Source organism: Aricia agestis, chromosome 21 (genome assembly GCF_905147365.1).
Source record: "Aricia agestis chromosome 21, ilAriAges1.1, whole genome shotgun sequence".
NCBI classification, from domain to species: Eukaryota; Metazoa; Arthropoda; class Insecta; order Lepidoptera; family Lycaenidae; genus Aricia; species Aricia agestis.
This window is the reverse complement of record NC_056426.1, coordinates 4994244-5012592: the sequence shown is the minus strand read 5'-3', so window position 1 is coordinate 5012592 and position 18349 is coordinate 4994244. Positions and strand designations below refer to the sequence as shown.

General features: G+C 37.8%; 1 protein-coding gene across 1 annotated transcript in view; it reads left to right on the top strand.

Moving 5' to 3' along the window:
• Positions 1–18349, top strand: part of LOC121737684 (octopamine receptor Oamb) — a 168585-nt gene that overhangs the window by 136003 nt on the left and 14233 nt on the right. Inside the window, exons 5-6 of the mRNA XM_042129353.1 lie at positions 16916–17016; positions 17752–17887. Of these exons, the coding sequence (XP_041985287.1) occupies positions 16916–17016; positions 17752–17887 (237 nt within the window). The remainder of the gene's footprint in view (positions 1–16915; positions 17017–17751; positions 17888–18349) is intronic.

The following is an 18349-nucleotide window of genomic DNA, read 5'->3' as shown; positions in this document are numbered from 1 at the left end:
GGTGTTTATAAAGAATAAAAATTTATAATTTTCAGTTGTAAAAATATTGTATTGCAAACAAATGGCAAAAATTCGTTTTCATAATTTTTGATTTTTATAGATAAAAGTACTAGATAATATACTTAGTAGGGACGTCAACATAATCCAGGGGGGCGTACCGAGGGGGGGGGGGGGGGGCAGCTGCCCTGCTGGTACGCCCATGTATACACTGTTGTGTGAACATAACAGTAGATATGCAATAAATTCTTGGGCCTGTTCCAAATTTGAACGGCTAATTTAAAAACTCATCACATCGCCTTTTCACATTGTAATATGTACAGACCCTAAATAGATTTATGTTGTAATAAAATACGCAAACGCAACAAGTACCTACGCAATAAAAAACCGCGCCACGAGTTGGCTGAGACCCTAAAAGTTTACTGTTCAGCTTTGTGGGAGCTAAAAATCAATAACGCGCTCGGGTTCTGTACACAGGTATAGAATTAGGGATCAGCAGGAAATTGGTACTTACATTACGTTGTAGAGTTTCGTACATAAAGCTTAAATGACTGTTACTCCTCCTCCTATAGTTTATTATTAAAATTGCTGCACGAAGAGGCACACCGAGAATTTATCTGTCTGTCTGTCTGTCAGTACCTTTTCACGCTTAAAACGGATATACTATTGAGTCCCGGGAAAAACATATGATAGTTTTTGTCGCGAAAAAATGTACGGATTATATGCGATTTAATGAATTTTGGCGCATATTAGTTGCTGGCAACATCTAGTTTAGTTTATTTTACTCGTCATGTTAATAAATTACAATGCGCCAGTCTATTAAGCCTTAAGTACAGTCGAGGTAACTTATTGCTTATCACATTGATCTTCATCATATTAATATACTAGATGCTGCCCGCTTATTCGTTTGCACAGAAATCTATAACATGCACGGAACCGTACGTTTCCGGTACTTAGTAATTCAGTGCAGCGGTTTAAGTATGTAGAGGTGTCACTGTTTTCAGATTGACAGACACATTTTCGCATTTATTAGTATATGTATAATAATTATTAATGTTTTTTTTAATTCTTTTTTATTTAAAGGGATTTTTGTACAAAAAAGACGATGTCAATCCCATCGTAGCTTATGATAAATATAACAATTTAGCTTACAATAACTATTCTGACTTGAAGTTAAAATTATATAGCATTTAAGCAGCCTCAGAAGAAGGCTCTGCTAAAATACTACGAAATATGCCATTATTAAGTACATTTTATTAATTACATTTTATTACATTTTATTTATTAATGTTATTATGGATTATTATTACGGTGTAGTTTCAGTGTCTAAACACACCATGCCGAAGTTCCGCGGCGGAAATTCCGCATCATTGATGATTCCGCATGGTGTGTTTAGACACTAATAGTTGTTTTAAAAAAAAGCTACAATATTCTCACCTACTTACTAATAAAAATATTTACACAGCGAATCAGCTATGTCTTAGTCTGGCATACTGTAATAGTCACATGACGAAAACAGTGGACCTTAAAAAGTTACAAATAATACATACAGAAACGTAACTCTTTAGTAAACGTTAAACACAACAATAAACTACTAAAATGCAAAGCCTCAATTTCCCCGACCGTGTCTACTATACATTCATTAAATGTACCATCTGGTATCAATTACAAGTGAGTACAGTTATCTAACAAGATCCAGTTAAATCGTACGCCTTCATTACGAGAATTCGACCCAAGATGTTTATTTAGACGATCAATTAAGCGTTCGTTACACTAGCGAACATTTGGGAGGTCTTTTTTGCGTTTGTGGGTTTAAATACTAAAGTAATCAGTACTAGCTAACCAAGAAAGTGATGCAAATCTATAAAAGTCAATAATTATTATAAATGCGACAGTATGCCTGTCTCTCTGTGTTGGTTTAGTATCATTGGAATATTTTGAGTGCCGGATAAAGAGAGAAAAAAGGTAATACATAATATGATATTTGGCATTTGAATATTATATCAGGATAGAGCCCGGGAAGGGAGAGAAAGGAAAGTAAATAATGTTTACCTATCCCCTTCTTGCCTTATGTGCCTAATACTTTTATGTCATTAGTTTTTATAGATATAAACGCAAAATGTGGTACTCTCGTGAACATAACTTTGTCTCTCATCTATCTTTGTTATGTCATCCATACGTCTTGTCTGTTTATTTATACATTGTGTAACTGATTGATGATTAGTGAGAAAACTGTATAAGTGAGAGTAATAGCTAGGACCCGTCATTTTAAGCTCCCAAAACCTCTATTAGCGAGAAACAGAAACCACTGTTAGAGAGAGTCAAATGAGAAAACAAATTACAAATTGAACATCTGCATTCTGCTGCAACTTAACATCTGCTATTTTATGACTCGTTCTGAACTTTCGTTAAACTTCCTACCATTGTTTTTGTATTGTTTTCTTGTCAATATTGTACCCATTCTATTTCGTTGAGCTAAAAAACGTTGTTTTTTATTGAATTCTTTTCGAACGGACTTACTCATTTTGTAGTTAACCAATTGCGAAGGAAAGTTCTGTTCTGTATCATGTCAAAACGGAAAATTAAAGTACTGTTATTGAGTCATTTTGATTGAGCGTTTGAATCCGGAAAATCGCGAAATGAAATTAAGAGGGAGTTTAATTTACCAGAATCCACCTATTATAAAATTATAAAATCAAATGACTCTATAAAATCTGAGTGCTCTGATGGACATGGAAATATAAATAAGGCTAGAGTTTCTGAGTTTATAAATAAAATAAAATACATAGTGCATGAATTTTTGACTTGTCATTACTGCGTACCTCTATAAGAGAGAAATGCTAACCTTGTACCTGAATAAGCGAGAAACTCGGGTTAGTGAGAAACCTCTATGAGCGAGAATGAAATCGTGTTCCCTTGAACTCTAGCTTATCCAGGTTTGGTGTATATCTGTCTCCTGTATCGAGTTTACTGTGAAAGTAACAGCTCCGGAAGAGTTATTTTTTGTGTATTGTATGAGCAAGCGCAGACATCCTGCAGATATAATTTCGAAAACATTCGTTGACATCAAACACAATAACATTAGCTTCCCAACTTGCAGTTATGTCAACCGAGTTCGCGCGTCTTAGGCCGGCTTAACGCCGACGTCACTACGCGACGCAGCTGCAAAACTGAAACGGTTCAAGTGATAAGTTTAGCGCAACCGGCTTGAATATAAGTTTAATTAAAACTGGCTAGGGAAATGAATGGGGTTCATAAAAAATATTTAAGAAAGTTAGAAACGCTTATAATCCCTTTTCAACACTGGCCGTGTATACAGAGTGTTAAGTCTTACCTAATGGTTATTTCAGACGCGTCACGCGTCACGCGTAGACTTTACATTTCTAATTTAGTATGGATTTGACAGATTTGCAAGACGTCTCACGCAATTGAAATCTGTCAATTCAGTAGAAAAGAAATGCATCTATCGCATCGCGTTGCAGTCTGAATTGACCCTTACACTGGGGTAGAGTCGAAACAACACGACTTTATGCCAAAGCATACTCATCTCCATTGCATTCTATTATATGTTAAGTATCTGCTATGAAAATATGGAAGCGTCGATGAGCGAATGAAATTTAAAGCCTCAGGGGGCGTCCGTTAATTGCGCGAGGCATTTTTGAGGATCTTTACCCCCTCTCCCCCCTTTAGATTTTGTAAGATTTTCTCCAATCCTCTAATCTTACGCGAGATTTATCTATGTTTGGCTATAAAGTATAAACGTGTTGATTATTGAAAAAACATTACTTAATTTGTTCTATTGACTTACATTGAATACTTACAATAATTTTTTTTCAAAACTTTCACAAAGAAATAATTTTTCACACAATTTTACAGTTTTTTGCTGGAAAAAATTACGTAATATTTGCCACGACCCCTCTAAGTGAGATTTGGAAAGATTTAGTTTGACCCCCCTCCCCACTAGAACACCTCACGTAATTATTGGACGCCCCTTACCTTTGCCATAATACATTTTAACAAGGATTAAAAAAAGTTCAAAGACTCACTTTAAACCATAAATTTCCGTAGACCGTACGAGGTAATTTCGCAAACAGTTCTAAATTTAAACTTTTCCAAAATGGCGTCAAATGCGAAAATAGTTTGCGCCACTAGAACACCTCACGTAATTATTGGACGCCCCTTACCTTTGCCATAATACATTTTAACAAGGATTAAAAAAAGTTCAAAGACTCACTTTAAACCATAAATTTCCGTAGACCGTACGAGGTAATTTCGCAAACAGTTCTAAATTTAAACTTTTCGAAAATGGCGTCAAATGCGGAAATAGTTTGCGCCGTAAATCTTTTGAGTGCACAATTCTTTTGACTTGCGTCCCGATCCGCCCAAGGGAAGTTGGATGGAATATTATATTTACTACAAAGAACTAGATTAATCCCTTATGAAGTGTTTTGTAATAACAATTATTGTGCTCAATGTTCTCGCACATTTAGTGCAATAATCGTTTACGTCCATGGGCGTACCGAGGGGGGGGGGGGCAGTCTATTTGATGTCCCTACTAAGTATATTATCTAGTACTTTTATCTATAAAAATTAAAAATTAAGAAAACTAATTTTTGCCATTTGTTTGCAATACAATATTTTACAACTAAAAATTATTAATTTTTTATTCTTTATGAACACCTAGCTTATAAAAAATCTGATTTGCCCGCCCCTGGCCCAGAATATGGGTAATTTGCCCCCCCCTGGCCCAGAACCTGGGTACGCCCATGTTTACGTCAGTCACCTGCGAGCACACGAACGACACTTGCAATAGCCGTAGATCCAAAGTTTTTGTCTATGGGCGACGGTAGTTGCTTTCCATCAGGTGACCCGTTTGCTCGTTTGCCCCCTTATTTCATAAAAAAAGTAATTGTAGCCGAAATCGGTCAGGATCGATATACGTATAATATTTGCTTAGAAGTTGTAGTAAAATTAACTCGGTCTTTGTCATCCGCGACTGAGGGTCAATTCAGACCGCAACGCGACGCGTAGAAGCATTTTTAAATTTCATTCTCATACCAACAATGCGATAGATCGAAACGATCGTTCGAAAACTAGTGGCTTCTCTGTAGTTTTTAAAATATAACCGGGTAATGCCAAACGCGCGTAATTTGTGAGTAGTGAGTCGCAGAATTTCGGCTGGCAGAAATTCTGCTGCATTCAGTTTTATACAAAAGTCATGTTTGATTCACACGAGCGTAATTTTGTGAGTCATGATTTGTATAAAACAAAACCATGTTTGTACAAATTCGGTCGCGTAAATATACGCGACCGAATTTGTACAAACATGGTTTTGGACGACACACGTTTGAGAAGATAAGTAGTGTCCACACCTAAATTGCCCTACTTCAGGATAGTTTGGGGTATTTTATTAAGGTTTCATATTTGTCAGTCAGATAGGTAGGTACCTAAGTAAAAATGTTAAACTCACGTCAGGACATAATAATAAAAAAGCCGCGAACCGAACGGCCGTGCCTTTGCTAAAAAGCTTGGCTGGGACACTGCCGTGCCCCCAGAAATGACCTTATCTAAAATTTTAAATTAGTAAGGAGGGAATGTAGACCTCCGGGCTCCGCCGCGCCGCGGAGAAGTCTATTATGCCCATAGAGCTAAATATTAGCTCCGTGATTATGCCTTTCTAGCATGGTGAAAGTGCATATTTTATTATTCAAATTGTCATTTGTACCGGCACTTACGGAGTACAACCTGTTGTTTCTATTTTGCTTATTGACAACGATTACTTGTAAGAAAACCACAATTTTACCCGATGACATACATTATGTATTAAAATAATATTTAAATTGAATGTAGGTACGATGTAGCCTATCTTCATTTTACAAGTCATTTATAAAATAGACATAGCATTCGGGAATTTCTTGTTAAACAGAATTTAGTGGCTAGTTAGTATTTACAATGCAAAGACTGCCATAAATCATCAAAATATTATTTATATTGCGTCAAAGGGTAGCGAACATCCATCCACCCCCTGATACATCAATATTGCTTTAATTCACACAGTCGGAACTTCTACTTTTAATTATCATCACACAAAAGTAGAATATAAACTGTCACGTAATGAAGCCGCAGCCGCCATGACAGTCAGCAGGTTGGGAGCATAACAGGAGCTAAACGGATTCATTATTATTACTATAATTGAATTTAATCCGAACGCCATCTGACGTTGCTTAAACCTACCCCTACTAGAGGTTCTCGATGAGAATTTTCTTAAAACATCGAGTGAATGAAATGAAGACTTGAAGAGCAGTCCACAAAACTCGGAGTAAACGTTTTCTTAAGAGGAGTCCACACGGCCCTTTTTTCCATACAAACGTTGTCCCCTGTTTCCTCCCTGGATAATGCTAGTAGAGTTATAACTTTTTCCTGAATATCTACGGCTACTAATACAATGTCCCTATGTTTTCTTTTTTTTCATAATTTAATTATTAAATAAGATATGAACATTCAAAAACCCAAAAAAATGGCCAGATTTTCCGCTGTGTTCAAACATCCAGAAAATAGATTTGGCTAGATTTTACATAAAAAATAAAACATAGGAACACAGCTCAAGCCTTTCTTTAATCTTTAATGAAAAAAGTACTTAAATCGGTTAAGTTTTGGAGAAGGAATCAGGGGACAACGAATCGTTGATTTTCTGCAGTTGTCTCTGTCGCGTTCTGCGGTATAGGCTTGAGGTAAGGGAGACAGCTATAGATATTACACGTACTTTTTTTTTCATTTCTCTAGCCCCTGGTGTATCGTAAAAACTCCTACGGTACTATTTATTTTCCTGACTACTCAAATTACTATAGCCTGCGTTTTGCGGGACATCTTCAGGGATCTGTTGACATCTCATTAACAAAATCCCATGATGAAGGGTTATGTTACAACAATTTTTTTTAATTACCAGATAAAATACTCCGAATTTTAGATAGACAAGGTGTAACAAAACATACAGCAACATTTTTGTGTCCCTTATAATATAGAGTTCACTGTGAAAGTGGCAGAGCTGAAAGAGCAAAATTTTTTGTGTTTTGTTATGGGCAAGTGCCCGAGTGTCATGAATTTTTTTTTTTTTTTATAAAATAAGGGGGCAAACGAGCAAACGGGTCACCTGATGGAAAGCAACATCCGTCGCCCATGGACACTCGCAGCATCAGAAGAGCTGCAGGTGCGTTGCCGGCCTTTTAAGAGCGAATAGGGTAATAGGGGAGGGTAGGGATGGGAAGGGAAGGGAATTGGGGATGATAGGGAAGGGAATTGGGCCTCCGGTAAACTCACTCACTCGGCGAAACACAGCGCAAGCGCTGTTTCACGCCGGTTTTCTGTGAGAACGTGGTATTTCTCCGGTCGAGCTGGCCCATTCGTGCCGAAGCATGGCTCTCCCACGTATAAATTTTCCCATACAAAGGTAAAAAAGTAGCTCTTTCAGCGCTGCTACTTTCACAGCGAACTCTATACAGGGGACACATACACACCCTAAAGTATTATCACTTAGTTTTGTCACACCCTGTATAGAGATCGCTGAACCAAAGCTTTTAGATATTACGATCCGATCATTCTCCAGATTTGTGCTTCGATATCGTGAAGCATTACAGGCCATTTAGCCGAAACTTTTTCGTTTTCGCTTCGTTATAGAATCGCCGATGAAAATGTATGGAATTGACATAAGCGTTCGTTAATATGACATTGACGTTCGACTCGTCTTATTTTTGAAAACGAAAAGATTTTGGCTCACCCCCCTGATTTGGTATGATTTATAACTACGGTTATGGGGTACCAGGGTTGTGAGGGTTCCAGTTTATGAACGGTTAAATAGTATATTTATTGGGCCAGTTTATGGGATTTTACAAGTTTGATTCGGTGAGTTAAAGTGATGGTAGGTGTTTCATAAAGCGTAAAGGTGGTATCATAATATCGTATCGTATGAAAATGGCGAATTTTGACAAAATGAAAATAAAAATTATTCATCACTATGAAAAATAATACATAATATGCAAAGATGTGGCGGAAACACTCAAAAGTCAAAACAGATTCTTTTATTGATATTAGATGGACGCTGTTAAGCATTTGTGTACTAACCCACACAAAAATTACGTATTGAGTTATGAAGGCAGTTATGTTCTGTAAATGATTTAGAACAAGACTGCATTCAAAATTTTACAACAAAAAAAATTGTGGGTTAGGACACTAATGCTTAACAGCGACCAGATAATATTGTCTTTGCCATTTGTTGTTTAAAAAGGCCCATTCACTGCAGGACTGCCGTGCAGTCCTGCAGTGAATGGGCCCTTTTAGTGAGTGTGTTACTTCTTTATTTTTAATAATTTTATTTATTGTACTTATTGCACAAAATCAGAGACGGATTTTAATTTTTGGCATGGTAGTTTTTTTTTTATGAAATAAGGGGGCAAACGAGCAAACGGGTCACCTGATGGAAAGCGACTTTCATCGCCCATGGACACTCGCAGCATCAGAAGAGCTGCAAGTGCGTTGCCGGCCTTTGAAGAGGGAATAGGGTAATAGGGGAGGGTAGGGATGGGAAGGGAAGGGAAGGGAATAGGGGAGGGTAGGGATGGGAAGAGAAGGGAATAGGGGAGGGTAGGAAAGGGAATAGGGTAGGGGATTGGGCCTCCAGTAAACTCACTCACTCGGCGAAACACAGCGCAAGCGCAATGTTTCACGCCGGTTTTCTGTGAGAACATGGTATTTCTCCGGTCGAGCCGGCTCATTCGTGCCGAAGCATGGCTCTCCCACGTATAAAACCACGCATATACCCACACGTATAAAAGTGTGGGTATATGCGTGGCCGCCACAAAGGAAGATTTTCCGACCGAGCGAGGTGTTATGGTCGGTCATGCCGAAGCCCACGTGATTCATTTCAGCTGTCGTATATATACCGACGCGCTCAGAAAACTTCGATAGCGCGATGCAGGAATGTTAGGCGAATTGTGAGTACCGCCACATCACTCCCCCCCGAAGACCGGAGGTCGAATCTTGAAGTCTTGTCGCTTGAGTTGCCAGTGCCAGTGAATTCCAGTGAGTCGGAACTGTTGCAGTGAGTCCCAGTGAGTCGGAACTTTAAGCTGCTGCACGGGATCCAGTGAGTCGGATAGCTGCCGTGCGGGGCCGATGCTACGTGCTGACCAGGAGAGATGTGCTCTGCTTGCTGACCGGTCGTGTAGTGAGAAAGCCCGATGATGCCGATGCGGAGTCCGCCCAGGCCGCGGTATATTGCGGCAAGTGGACGAGGTACCCGATGAGGCGATATGCTGGCTGGCATGGTGCGGAGGGGCGGGGAGTGATGATAATGAAGGAGACGTGTTCTGTCGAAGGTCACCAATGTGGGTATAAAGCGTGGTGGCTGCAAAGAAAGATCTTCCGACCGAGCGAGGTGTTATGCTCGGTCAGACCGAAGCCCACGTGATACATTTCAGCTGTCGTATATATACCGACGCGCTTAGAAAACTTCGGGGACAGGAATGTTAGGCGAATTGTGGGTACCGCCACAGTAGTAAGTTTGAGCTCTGAAATGACGTTCTGCAAATTAACAGTCACTTATATTTTTATCACACCTTCGATATATCTTCGAGAACTCGTAGTACTGTTCCGCTGATTGAACGTTTACTTACTGTGTTATTACAAGCGTGCTTCCTCGGCGGGGGAAACGCCGGGTGCTCCAGGGGGGAAGAGAGGAAAAGAGGGGACAGGGTATACGAGTAGAAATATACGCCTATTACCTAATGAGTACAGATGTGACAACACGGTTATACCAGATGTTATCAGTATATGTAATGTGTCCTCTCTGTTCGCGCTTAAAGGATTTGGACATTTGTGGTTGTGGACATACTTTAGGTCTAGTTTTTAGGGTTCCGTACCCAAAGGGTGAAAACGGGACCCTATTACTAAGACTTCATTGTCTGTCCGTCTGTCTCCAGGCTGTATCTTAAGAACCTCAGGCGTCGACCCTTCTCAACCTTCTATGGTCGAATCAAATCCATACTTTTAGAAATGCATCTACGCGTCGTGTTGCGGTCTGATTTAACCCTTACGAATGCAAAGTTTCGAATCAATTAGACTACCTAAGATAGGTAAAAATCGTGCTCAAAGATTCCGTTGCATACATACATATTACAGCCCAAGCTAATAAAATAGTGTTAAAAACAATGGTTAATTATTATTTTTAACAAAAAATTAAAACCGACTGCCAGGGTACAAACAATAATAATTTATAATGAACAAAAAAGTGTTAAATAATTCTTACTCTTGAATGTGCCTTATGCATAACTCTCCAAAACCTCAACTATTTATATGTACACAATCTTCATTATTTTGAAGACGGTACCTCAAAATTTATATGTTATGTTAAAAATAATAATTTCACTCTTTTTAGCCATAATATTTAATAAGCTGGTTTTTGTACAGACTAATGTGTTATGCTTAGTGACTTTGGATCCGACAGCTCGCTCTTAATCAAGCAATGATAAAATTAATATTCATACGCCTGTCTTTAAAGGCTCTAAAGTACTGTTCAGTGAATTTGTTTCTATCATTAAATTCATGGAAATTATGCTCAAATATACTTAACTATAATCGTCCTTATAAATTTTAAGGATATTCTCCTTAAAATTTTATGATCAAATTGCTAACTTGGTAACCTAAACACCAAGATCGAATCATTTACATTGAAATAACATTATAATTTTGTAAATCGTTCGACAAATTCGGGTTTCGTTCTTAAAGACGATTAAAAGTACCAATAATAAGGGTTATAAATAGATAATAATTCACGGTGTGGTGACTGGTGGTAGTGATAATGATGATGATGATGAATGTAACTTGCATAGTAGCATATGCTTTCAGTTCTTAAAACAACTCCGAAACCCCCAAACTTGTATTTATAAGGAATCCGGAGTTCTCTTAGCACTTTCGGAACCATCGGTATATCTTATTGCAAAATCTTGCTTTTTGGTAGCATATGCTTAGGATACTTCTTAAAAAATTGAAATCACTATATGTTTCTTTTTAACTTTTGTTATTTTGAGGAGTTCCCACGATTACTCATGGATTTATGGTGGAATGGTGGTGATGATGATGATGATTAATGAAATTTGCATAGTAGTATATGCTTTCAGTTCTTAAGGCAACGCCGAAACCCCCAAACATGTATCTATAAGGAGTAAGGAGTTCTGTTCACCACCTTCGAACCATGGTATATCCTGGTGCAAAATCTTACTTTTTGGTAACATACGCCTGGAGTACTTCATATGAAACCAAAAAAATCATATGTTTCCATTTGAATTTTGAGGAGTTCCCTCGATTACTCATGGATCCCATCAAGTCACCACTTTTCTGAACATGGTACCAAATTGGAGTAATACCCTATACAACAAAACAAAAATGTTAAAAATCTGTTCACAGACGGCGGAGTAATCGTTGAACATACATAAAAAAAAAAACATATTCACAGCCGAACGTATAACCTCCTCGTTTTTGGAAGTCGGTTAAAAAATTGAAATCACTATATGTTTCCATATAAATTTTGAGGAGTTCCCTGGATTACTCATGGATGTAAGGTGGAATGGTGGTGATGATGATGATGATTAATGAAATTTGCACAGTAGTATATGCTTTCAGTTCTTAAGACAACGCCGAAACCCCCAAACATGTATCTATAAGGAGTAAGGAGTTCTGTTCACCACCTTCGAACTATGGTATATCCTGGTGCAAAATCTTACATTTTGGTAACATATGCCTAGAATACTTCATATGAAACCAAAAAAATCGTATGTTTCCATTTGAATTTTGAGGAGTTCTGTGGGTACCGCCGTGGCCGCCACAGTTCCCTCGATTACTCATGGATCCCATCATCAGGTACCACTTTTCTGAACATGGTACCAAATTAGAGTAATACCCTATACAACAAAGCAAAAATTTTGAAAATCGGTTCACAAACGGCGGAGTAATCGTTGAACATACATAAAAAAATATAAGTATATATCCACAGCCGAACGTATAACCTCCTCGTTTTTGGAAGTCGGTTAAAAATTGCAGCATCGCATCTTGGTGTGAGCAGACCTTAAAGATTAAATGCTCTATTTTCTAGCTTGTGGGTAGCGGCTGTAGATAAAATAGTTTCGTTGGTTTCTGACGCTTATACCAGCACAAATACATACAGTAGTGTAACTTGCGGTGTTCTTGTAATATCGTTCAACACAGAGACAGGTCTTACGCGGGCGACGTAATAAATTGTCTGGGCACTAAGTAAAATAATTAATATTAATAGTTTTTACAGAAAATTTTAAATTTAAAATTGTGGGGCTAACTGAGTAGACACCTACGTAATATTCTATCATAAATATTATATCATCCCAAAAATATGTAGGCCGTCGAAGACAGTTTCGACAACTTTACACATCACTCAATATGTAACGGGTTGCTCTCTCTCTCCTGTGCTCTCGAAATCTGAAATCACACTTATGTGTGCGTGCGCTCGATTTTCTTACTGCCGCACCCAGAGTGGAACATTAATTACTTATTTGTAATTAATTCAAAATTTTAACATAAGCCCCATACATTATCTGTCAAACTCTTCATTAAATTGAAGGTTCATCATCATTAAATGTCTCTGAGCACGGCGGTTAATGTATTAAGATTTAAGACGATCTACTGTACACAATTTATACTGTGGTTCAGCCGTTCTATTTAAACTGGGACATTTGTTTGACCGCTGCGGCTATCGTCGATCTGTTTTGTTTGAGTTTATTTGCAACGGGACACTTTTGTACCAAAGTAATTAGTTGTTCATGGGTTAACTATCTATGGGTTAACCCTCGATATTGAGGTCAGGAATAACCTCAAAACATTTCATTGAGAAGGGGACTGTGGCATTTTTTTTTATGAAATAAGGGGGCAAACGAGCAAACGGGTCACCTGATGGAAAGCAACTTCCGTCGCCCATGGACACTCACAACATCAGAAGAGCTGCAGGTGCGTTGGCCGGTCTTTTAAGAGGGAATAGGTGTAAGGTATAGGAAGGGAATAAGGTAGGGGATTGGGCCTCCGGTAAACTCACTCACTCGGCGAAACCCAGCGCAAGCGCTGTTTCACGTCAGTTTTCTGTGAACCCGTGGTATTTCTCCGGTCGAGCTGGCCCATTCGTGCCGAAGCACGGCTCTACCACAAATGAAGTCTGAATGTTAAAATTACTTTTAAGCTATTGCATAGCTTTAATCGCTGGGTTTGAGAGCGGCGACCGAAACAAGAAATTCCGTAACGAAAATAAACCTAACACTCGTCTAACGTCGTTTCAGTTCGGCAGACTTGAAAAAGCAAAGCAGAGCAGCTGAAAGCGCAAAATTTTGTCATTTGTATGGGAAAGCGCGCCAGCGTCATGAATTTGTCAATATAAAAGTTTAAAAAAGTTACTCTTTCACAGTGAATTCTAAACACTCACTCATGCAGACCCTAAAGTGTCTGCAACACTTTAGGGTCTGCATGAGTCCCCTGCTAAGTGACTTGACACTTAGTTTTGTTACACCTTGTTTAACTAGTTGCATTAAGCAACGCATGGTCTCAGTGTGATTTGACCCTTATGGTACGCCCATATTATTATGAGTGCAGTACGGGCCGGATTCCCATACACTGATCTCTCATAAACATTATGTGGTAGAAAATCAATAAATAAAAAACTGGCCAAGTGCGAGTTGGACTCGCCCATGAAGGGTTCCGCGGCAGCAATAAGGTTTATTTTTATGAAATTAAAATGTTTCTGATTTATTTTTATATCTCAGTTCAGGGCCCCCGTAAGAGCTACTGGCGCCTGTGTGCAAAATAAGGATTTCAATGGCGACCCTTTAGGCAAATTTTTTGGGTCCTTGGTTTTGGCGCCCATAAAGATGACGATTTGGCGCCCTAGAGGATGGCACCCGTGTGCATTGCACACATTGCACATAATATGGTTATGGTTAATTAGGCTATGGTAGCGGGGGCCCTGTCTCAGTTGATTTAATGAAAGTTAATTTAAGGTTTACCATTTATGACGTATAAAAAAAACTACTCGCTCTAGCGAGATCTATCTCGCTAGAGCGAGTAGTTTCGTTTCGTTGGTAGTTTTTATAGTAATGTACATTACATATTTTTTTAGACTTATCATGAGGGGGAGACACACATTTTACCACTTTGGAAGAATCTCTCTCGCAAACTATTCAGGTTAGAAAAAAATGGTATAAGAAACCTCAATATGATTTTTGAAGACCTATCCATAGATATCCCACACACATAGGTCAGATGAAAAAAAATTTTTTTTTGTTTCAGTTGTACCTATGGGGACCCCTAAAATTTTAATGATTTTTCCTTTTTTGTATCAAAATCTTAATGCGGTTCACAGATTACATTTACTTACCAAGTTTCAATAGTATAGCTCTTATAGTTTCGGAGAAAAGTGGCTGTGACATACGGACGGACAGACAGACATGACGAATCTATAAGGGTTCCGATTTTTTGCCATTTGGCTACGGAACCCTAAAAATGCAGCCCTCCTCGCTGCGCTCACTTGGAATGTACGCGTCCCTTTAAAAATATTTTCTATTTGCCCGGCCGCACATTATACGAAATTTCTGATCAGAAAAATACGGCTTAATATCTTTTAGTGGATTTCTATTTCAGCTTTTGTATTTGACTAGTACTAATTTAAATCTACACCCACATCTTGACATTTACATTATAAAATGAAAGCAATAAACAACTTTATTGTGAACTACTGAAATTATCAAGCTTTTTAAATGCTAATAAAGTTAATGATATTCATGAAATAAATTTAGGTTGGTATTTTTCATACTAAGTTATAAATATTAAATATCTGAAGACACAATATAAATTTTAACCCTCCGTGCACCACGTGGGGTCTGACACACCCCAGACGTACAAAATCGTTCATAATTTTTTATTAATTCGTGTGATTTTATTGACCCTTTAAGTAGCTGGACTTAAGATGAAGAAGATTTAAAAATCGCAAAGATATAATCCATGGATAATGAGAGGTTCTCATAAGCGCTTTCACGAATTTCTTGGCAAAAAAGCCCCTGGACTACCAAAAAGATTATCAAGATCAATAAAGAAGTATTCAAATTGTGTCCAGAATATAAATTAAAAACTCAAATACGGTTGTGAGCACAATAATGTACTTACCTATTTGCTTACATATACTGTGCCCACTTTCATTGTAAAAAATGTACTGATTTCAACTTGCTTGAATATAGTGTCTAAGAATGATTATAGTTAATATTATTAAATTTGTATTCTTTATAAAGTTTTTAAAATTTTAAGCAGAATGGGAAATAAAAGATAACTTTTTAATTGTGGGAGATGACCCAAAAAAGAGTCTAGATGTTTTACTTGGTAAAAGATTACTAAATTTTCAATTTTGTCTGTAAAAGATTAAAAATGGGAGACATTTAACTTAGTATCGTTTTATATTACAATTAAATAGACAAAAATAGTTATTTGAAATAAAAAAAAAAGTACAAATTACGCATTCCTTGCCCAGATAAGTCTTGGGGTTTGATAAACCCCACGTGGTGCACGGTGTAACTTTTATATTATACGTGGCGCACGGAGGGTTAAAGCGCTTTCTCTATGCCAAATGTTTTGACTTTATGGCACAATATTTTCTATCATGGGGCCAAAAAAAATTGTGTTCCTAAAAACGAGGCATTTAAACCAGACGAAAGTCTTCGCAAGTTTTCAGGCGTGCCGCGTGATCGATCGTGATTGGCTGAGCAGAAGCAGAGTAGACAGAATGATATGTCTATTGTGGCAGAAGTTATGGAAGAAGAATTTTAAAAAATTCAAATTCGTGGCGAACATAAAGTTAATATACCTATTAACTTGTGGGTTAGTTAATATACCTATTAACTTTATGGTGGCGAATGATAGTTTCTCTCGACGTCTCAACTCTCAAACACATACTAAATAAATGAGGGGGCGTCCACAAATTACGTGAGGTGTTTTTTTTTTTTTTTGAACCCCCCTCCCCCCCTTGGTGAGATTTCGTGAGATTTTCTTCAACCCTCCCCTCCCCCCCACAAATCTCACGTGAGATTTTTCAAAATGTGGGTTAGTTAATAGTAGATTTTCTTTCGAACGAATTTGTGAATGATTTTAATCGTATAAAGATAATACGTAACACGTACATTGTACGTGTTACGTATCTGAATGAAATGGACCAAGAGTATTATTTTGTTGAGAAAAAAATCATGTGAGATTTGCCGAGACCCCTCTCCCCAATGCAACGTTCCGAGATTAGATGAGATTGGACTCGAAACCCTCCCCCCCCCTAAACACCTCACGTAATTTGTGGACGATCCTTAAGGCGAGGACAAACCCCAATTTGTTATTCCGTGACTCCCGGTTTACCTAGTTCCAATATAATAACAAAAATGTAAAAAATATGAGATGTAAAGCACAATATTTAAAATACCTTAAACCATAAACATTTTAATAAAACGTAATACTTTATTAGTAAATCTATATTAAAATCTTCTGAACCGAACAATTTTGTTTCTTAATATTTATTTCCAAAGATATTTAAAAAAAACCAGCAAAATAGAGAAGATCCGCCCCTACTAACTACAGTTTTATACTAAGCTAAAAGGAATCTTATTGCGATGCGTATACGCTTGGTATTTGGTTGTGTGCAAGGTTATCGTTTTGGATTGAGAAAATTGTTTTATTTCTAATTCTGAATTCTGAATCAAATACTTTCAGGAAGGGTGTTACTACTGGTGCCTACAGCTGCCTACCACCTTTCTTTCTTCAGTTGGTGTAGTTGACTTAGCTTGGTCGAGTTGCCGCGATACTTATCCATCCATCTCCATTCCAGGTGTGGATATTCGGCTCCATCTGGTGTTCGGTATGGCTGGCCGTGGACGTCTGGATGTGTACCGCCTCCATCCTCAACCTGTGCGCGATATCCCTGGACCGGTACGTCGATGTCTTTTTTTTTTTTAAAGGGGAATGCTCTTTTTAAAATATGTGCTATTCTCGGGCTAGAATACAATATAATGTTGAAAAATTTGTATTACCTTCAAAGGGAGAGTACTATACAATGCGTTTGTACACTCGGTATAACATTGTAACAAAATTAAAAAAACAATAATACGAAAATCTTTTTTTTTTTAATCTAAAGTTTGGCTGAATCATGAATGTAACTAAGCGGGCTCCTAGACGATCAATTTTATTGCGCAATATCACGTATTGTGCAATATTATTGACCGTCTAGGGTTGATATTGAACGCGCCCGCCTTTCAATCTTATTACTTATTAAATAAATTTTTCAATAATATTGACAATAAAATTAATCGTCTAGTGACCCAATTATAACACGCTGGCCCTAGCGGAAAATTTTATACTGGTCTTCCCCATTGCATCACCATTAATACTAGATATTATGGTGCGCTTAAATACGGGCAACTAAAATTGCTCAACTCCAGTCAATTCTCGTCAACTTTGACGGCACGACTACCTACATCAAGCAATTTGCGGCAACAAGTAGCAATATTGCGCAATACAATATTGTGTGATGTGCTCCACTAATTGCTCCAGATCGCTCCATTCGTGTCGCCATTATTCATATTGCAATTATTGCCGTAATTATTGCCCGTGTAAGCTCGCTTCTTTAAAGTGTTTTGTGGACTTTATTTTTCTTTTTTTTTAAAGCTACGTCGCTGTCACCCGTCCAATGAGCTACCCGAGTATCATGAGCAAGAAGCGAGCCAAGATCCTCATAGCTGGAGTATGGGTTTTGAGCTTCGTGATATGCTTTCCGCCGCTAGTTGGGTGGAAGGATTCGAAGGTAATTAACGGAAATTTTCTCCAATGAAAGCATATTTTCCAATAAAAATATGATGTACCAGCTAGTCTTTGTCTTTACTGTTGTGGGTGGAAGCCGGAAGGATTCCGAAGTAATTTTTATTAGACGTTTTCTCCAATAAAAATATTAAAAAATATACCTCGTCTAAAGTCTTCGTCTTTACTATAATGGGAGTGGGAGGATTCCAATGTAATTTTTATTTTTCCGCAGTAAAAATTAGTTTTTGTCTTCGTGGTATACTAGATAATAAAGGATGTTTCTACAGTCAGTCCCTAATTTGTGAATGCAGCTTGTGTAAACAGAGTTTTTAATTTTAAATCGATTTTGTATTTAATAACTCAGAAATTAACCTAAACAGTCGGTTTTTTCTTTTTTAACTTACTTTGTAGGCATTAAAAATAACTCATAAATCAACTTAGCATAGCCATGTTTAGTCGCTGATGA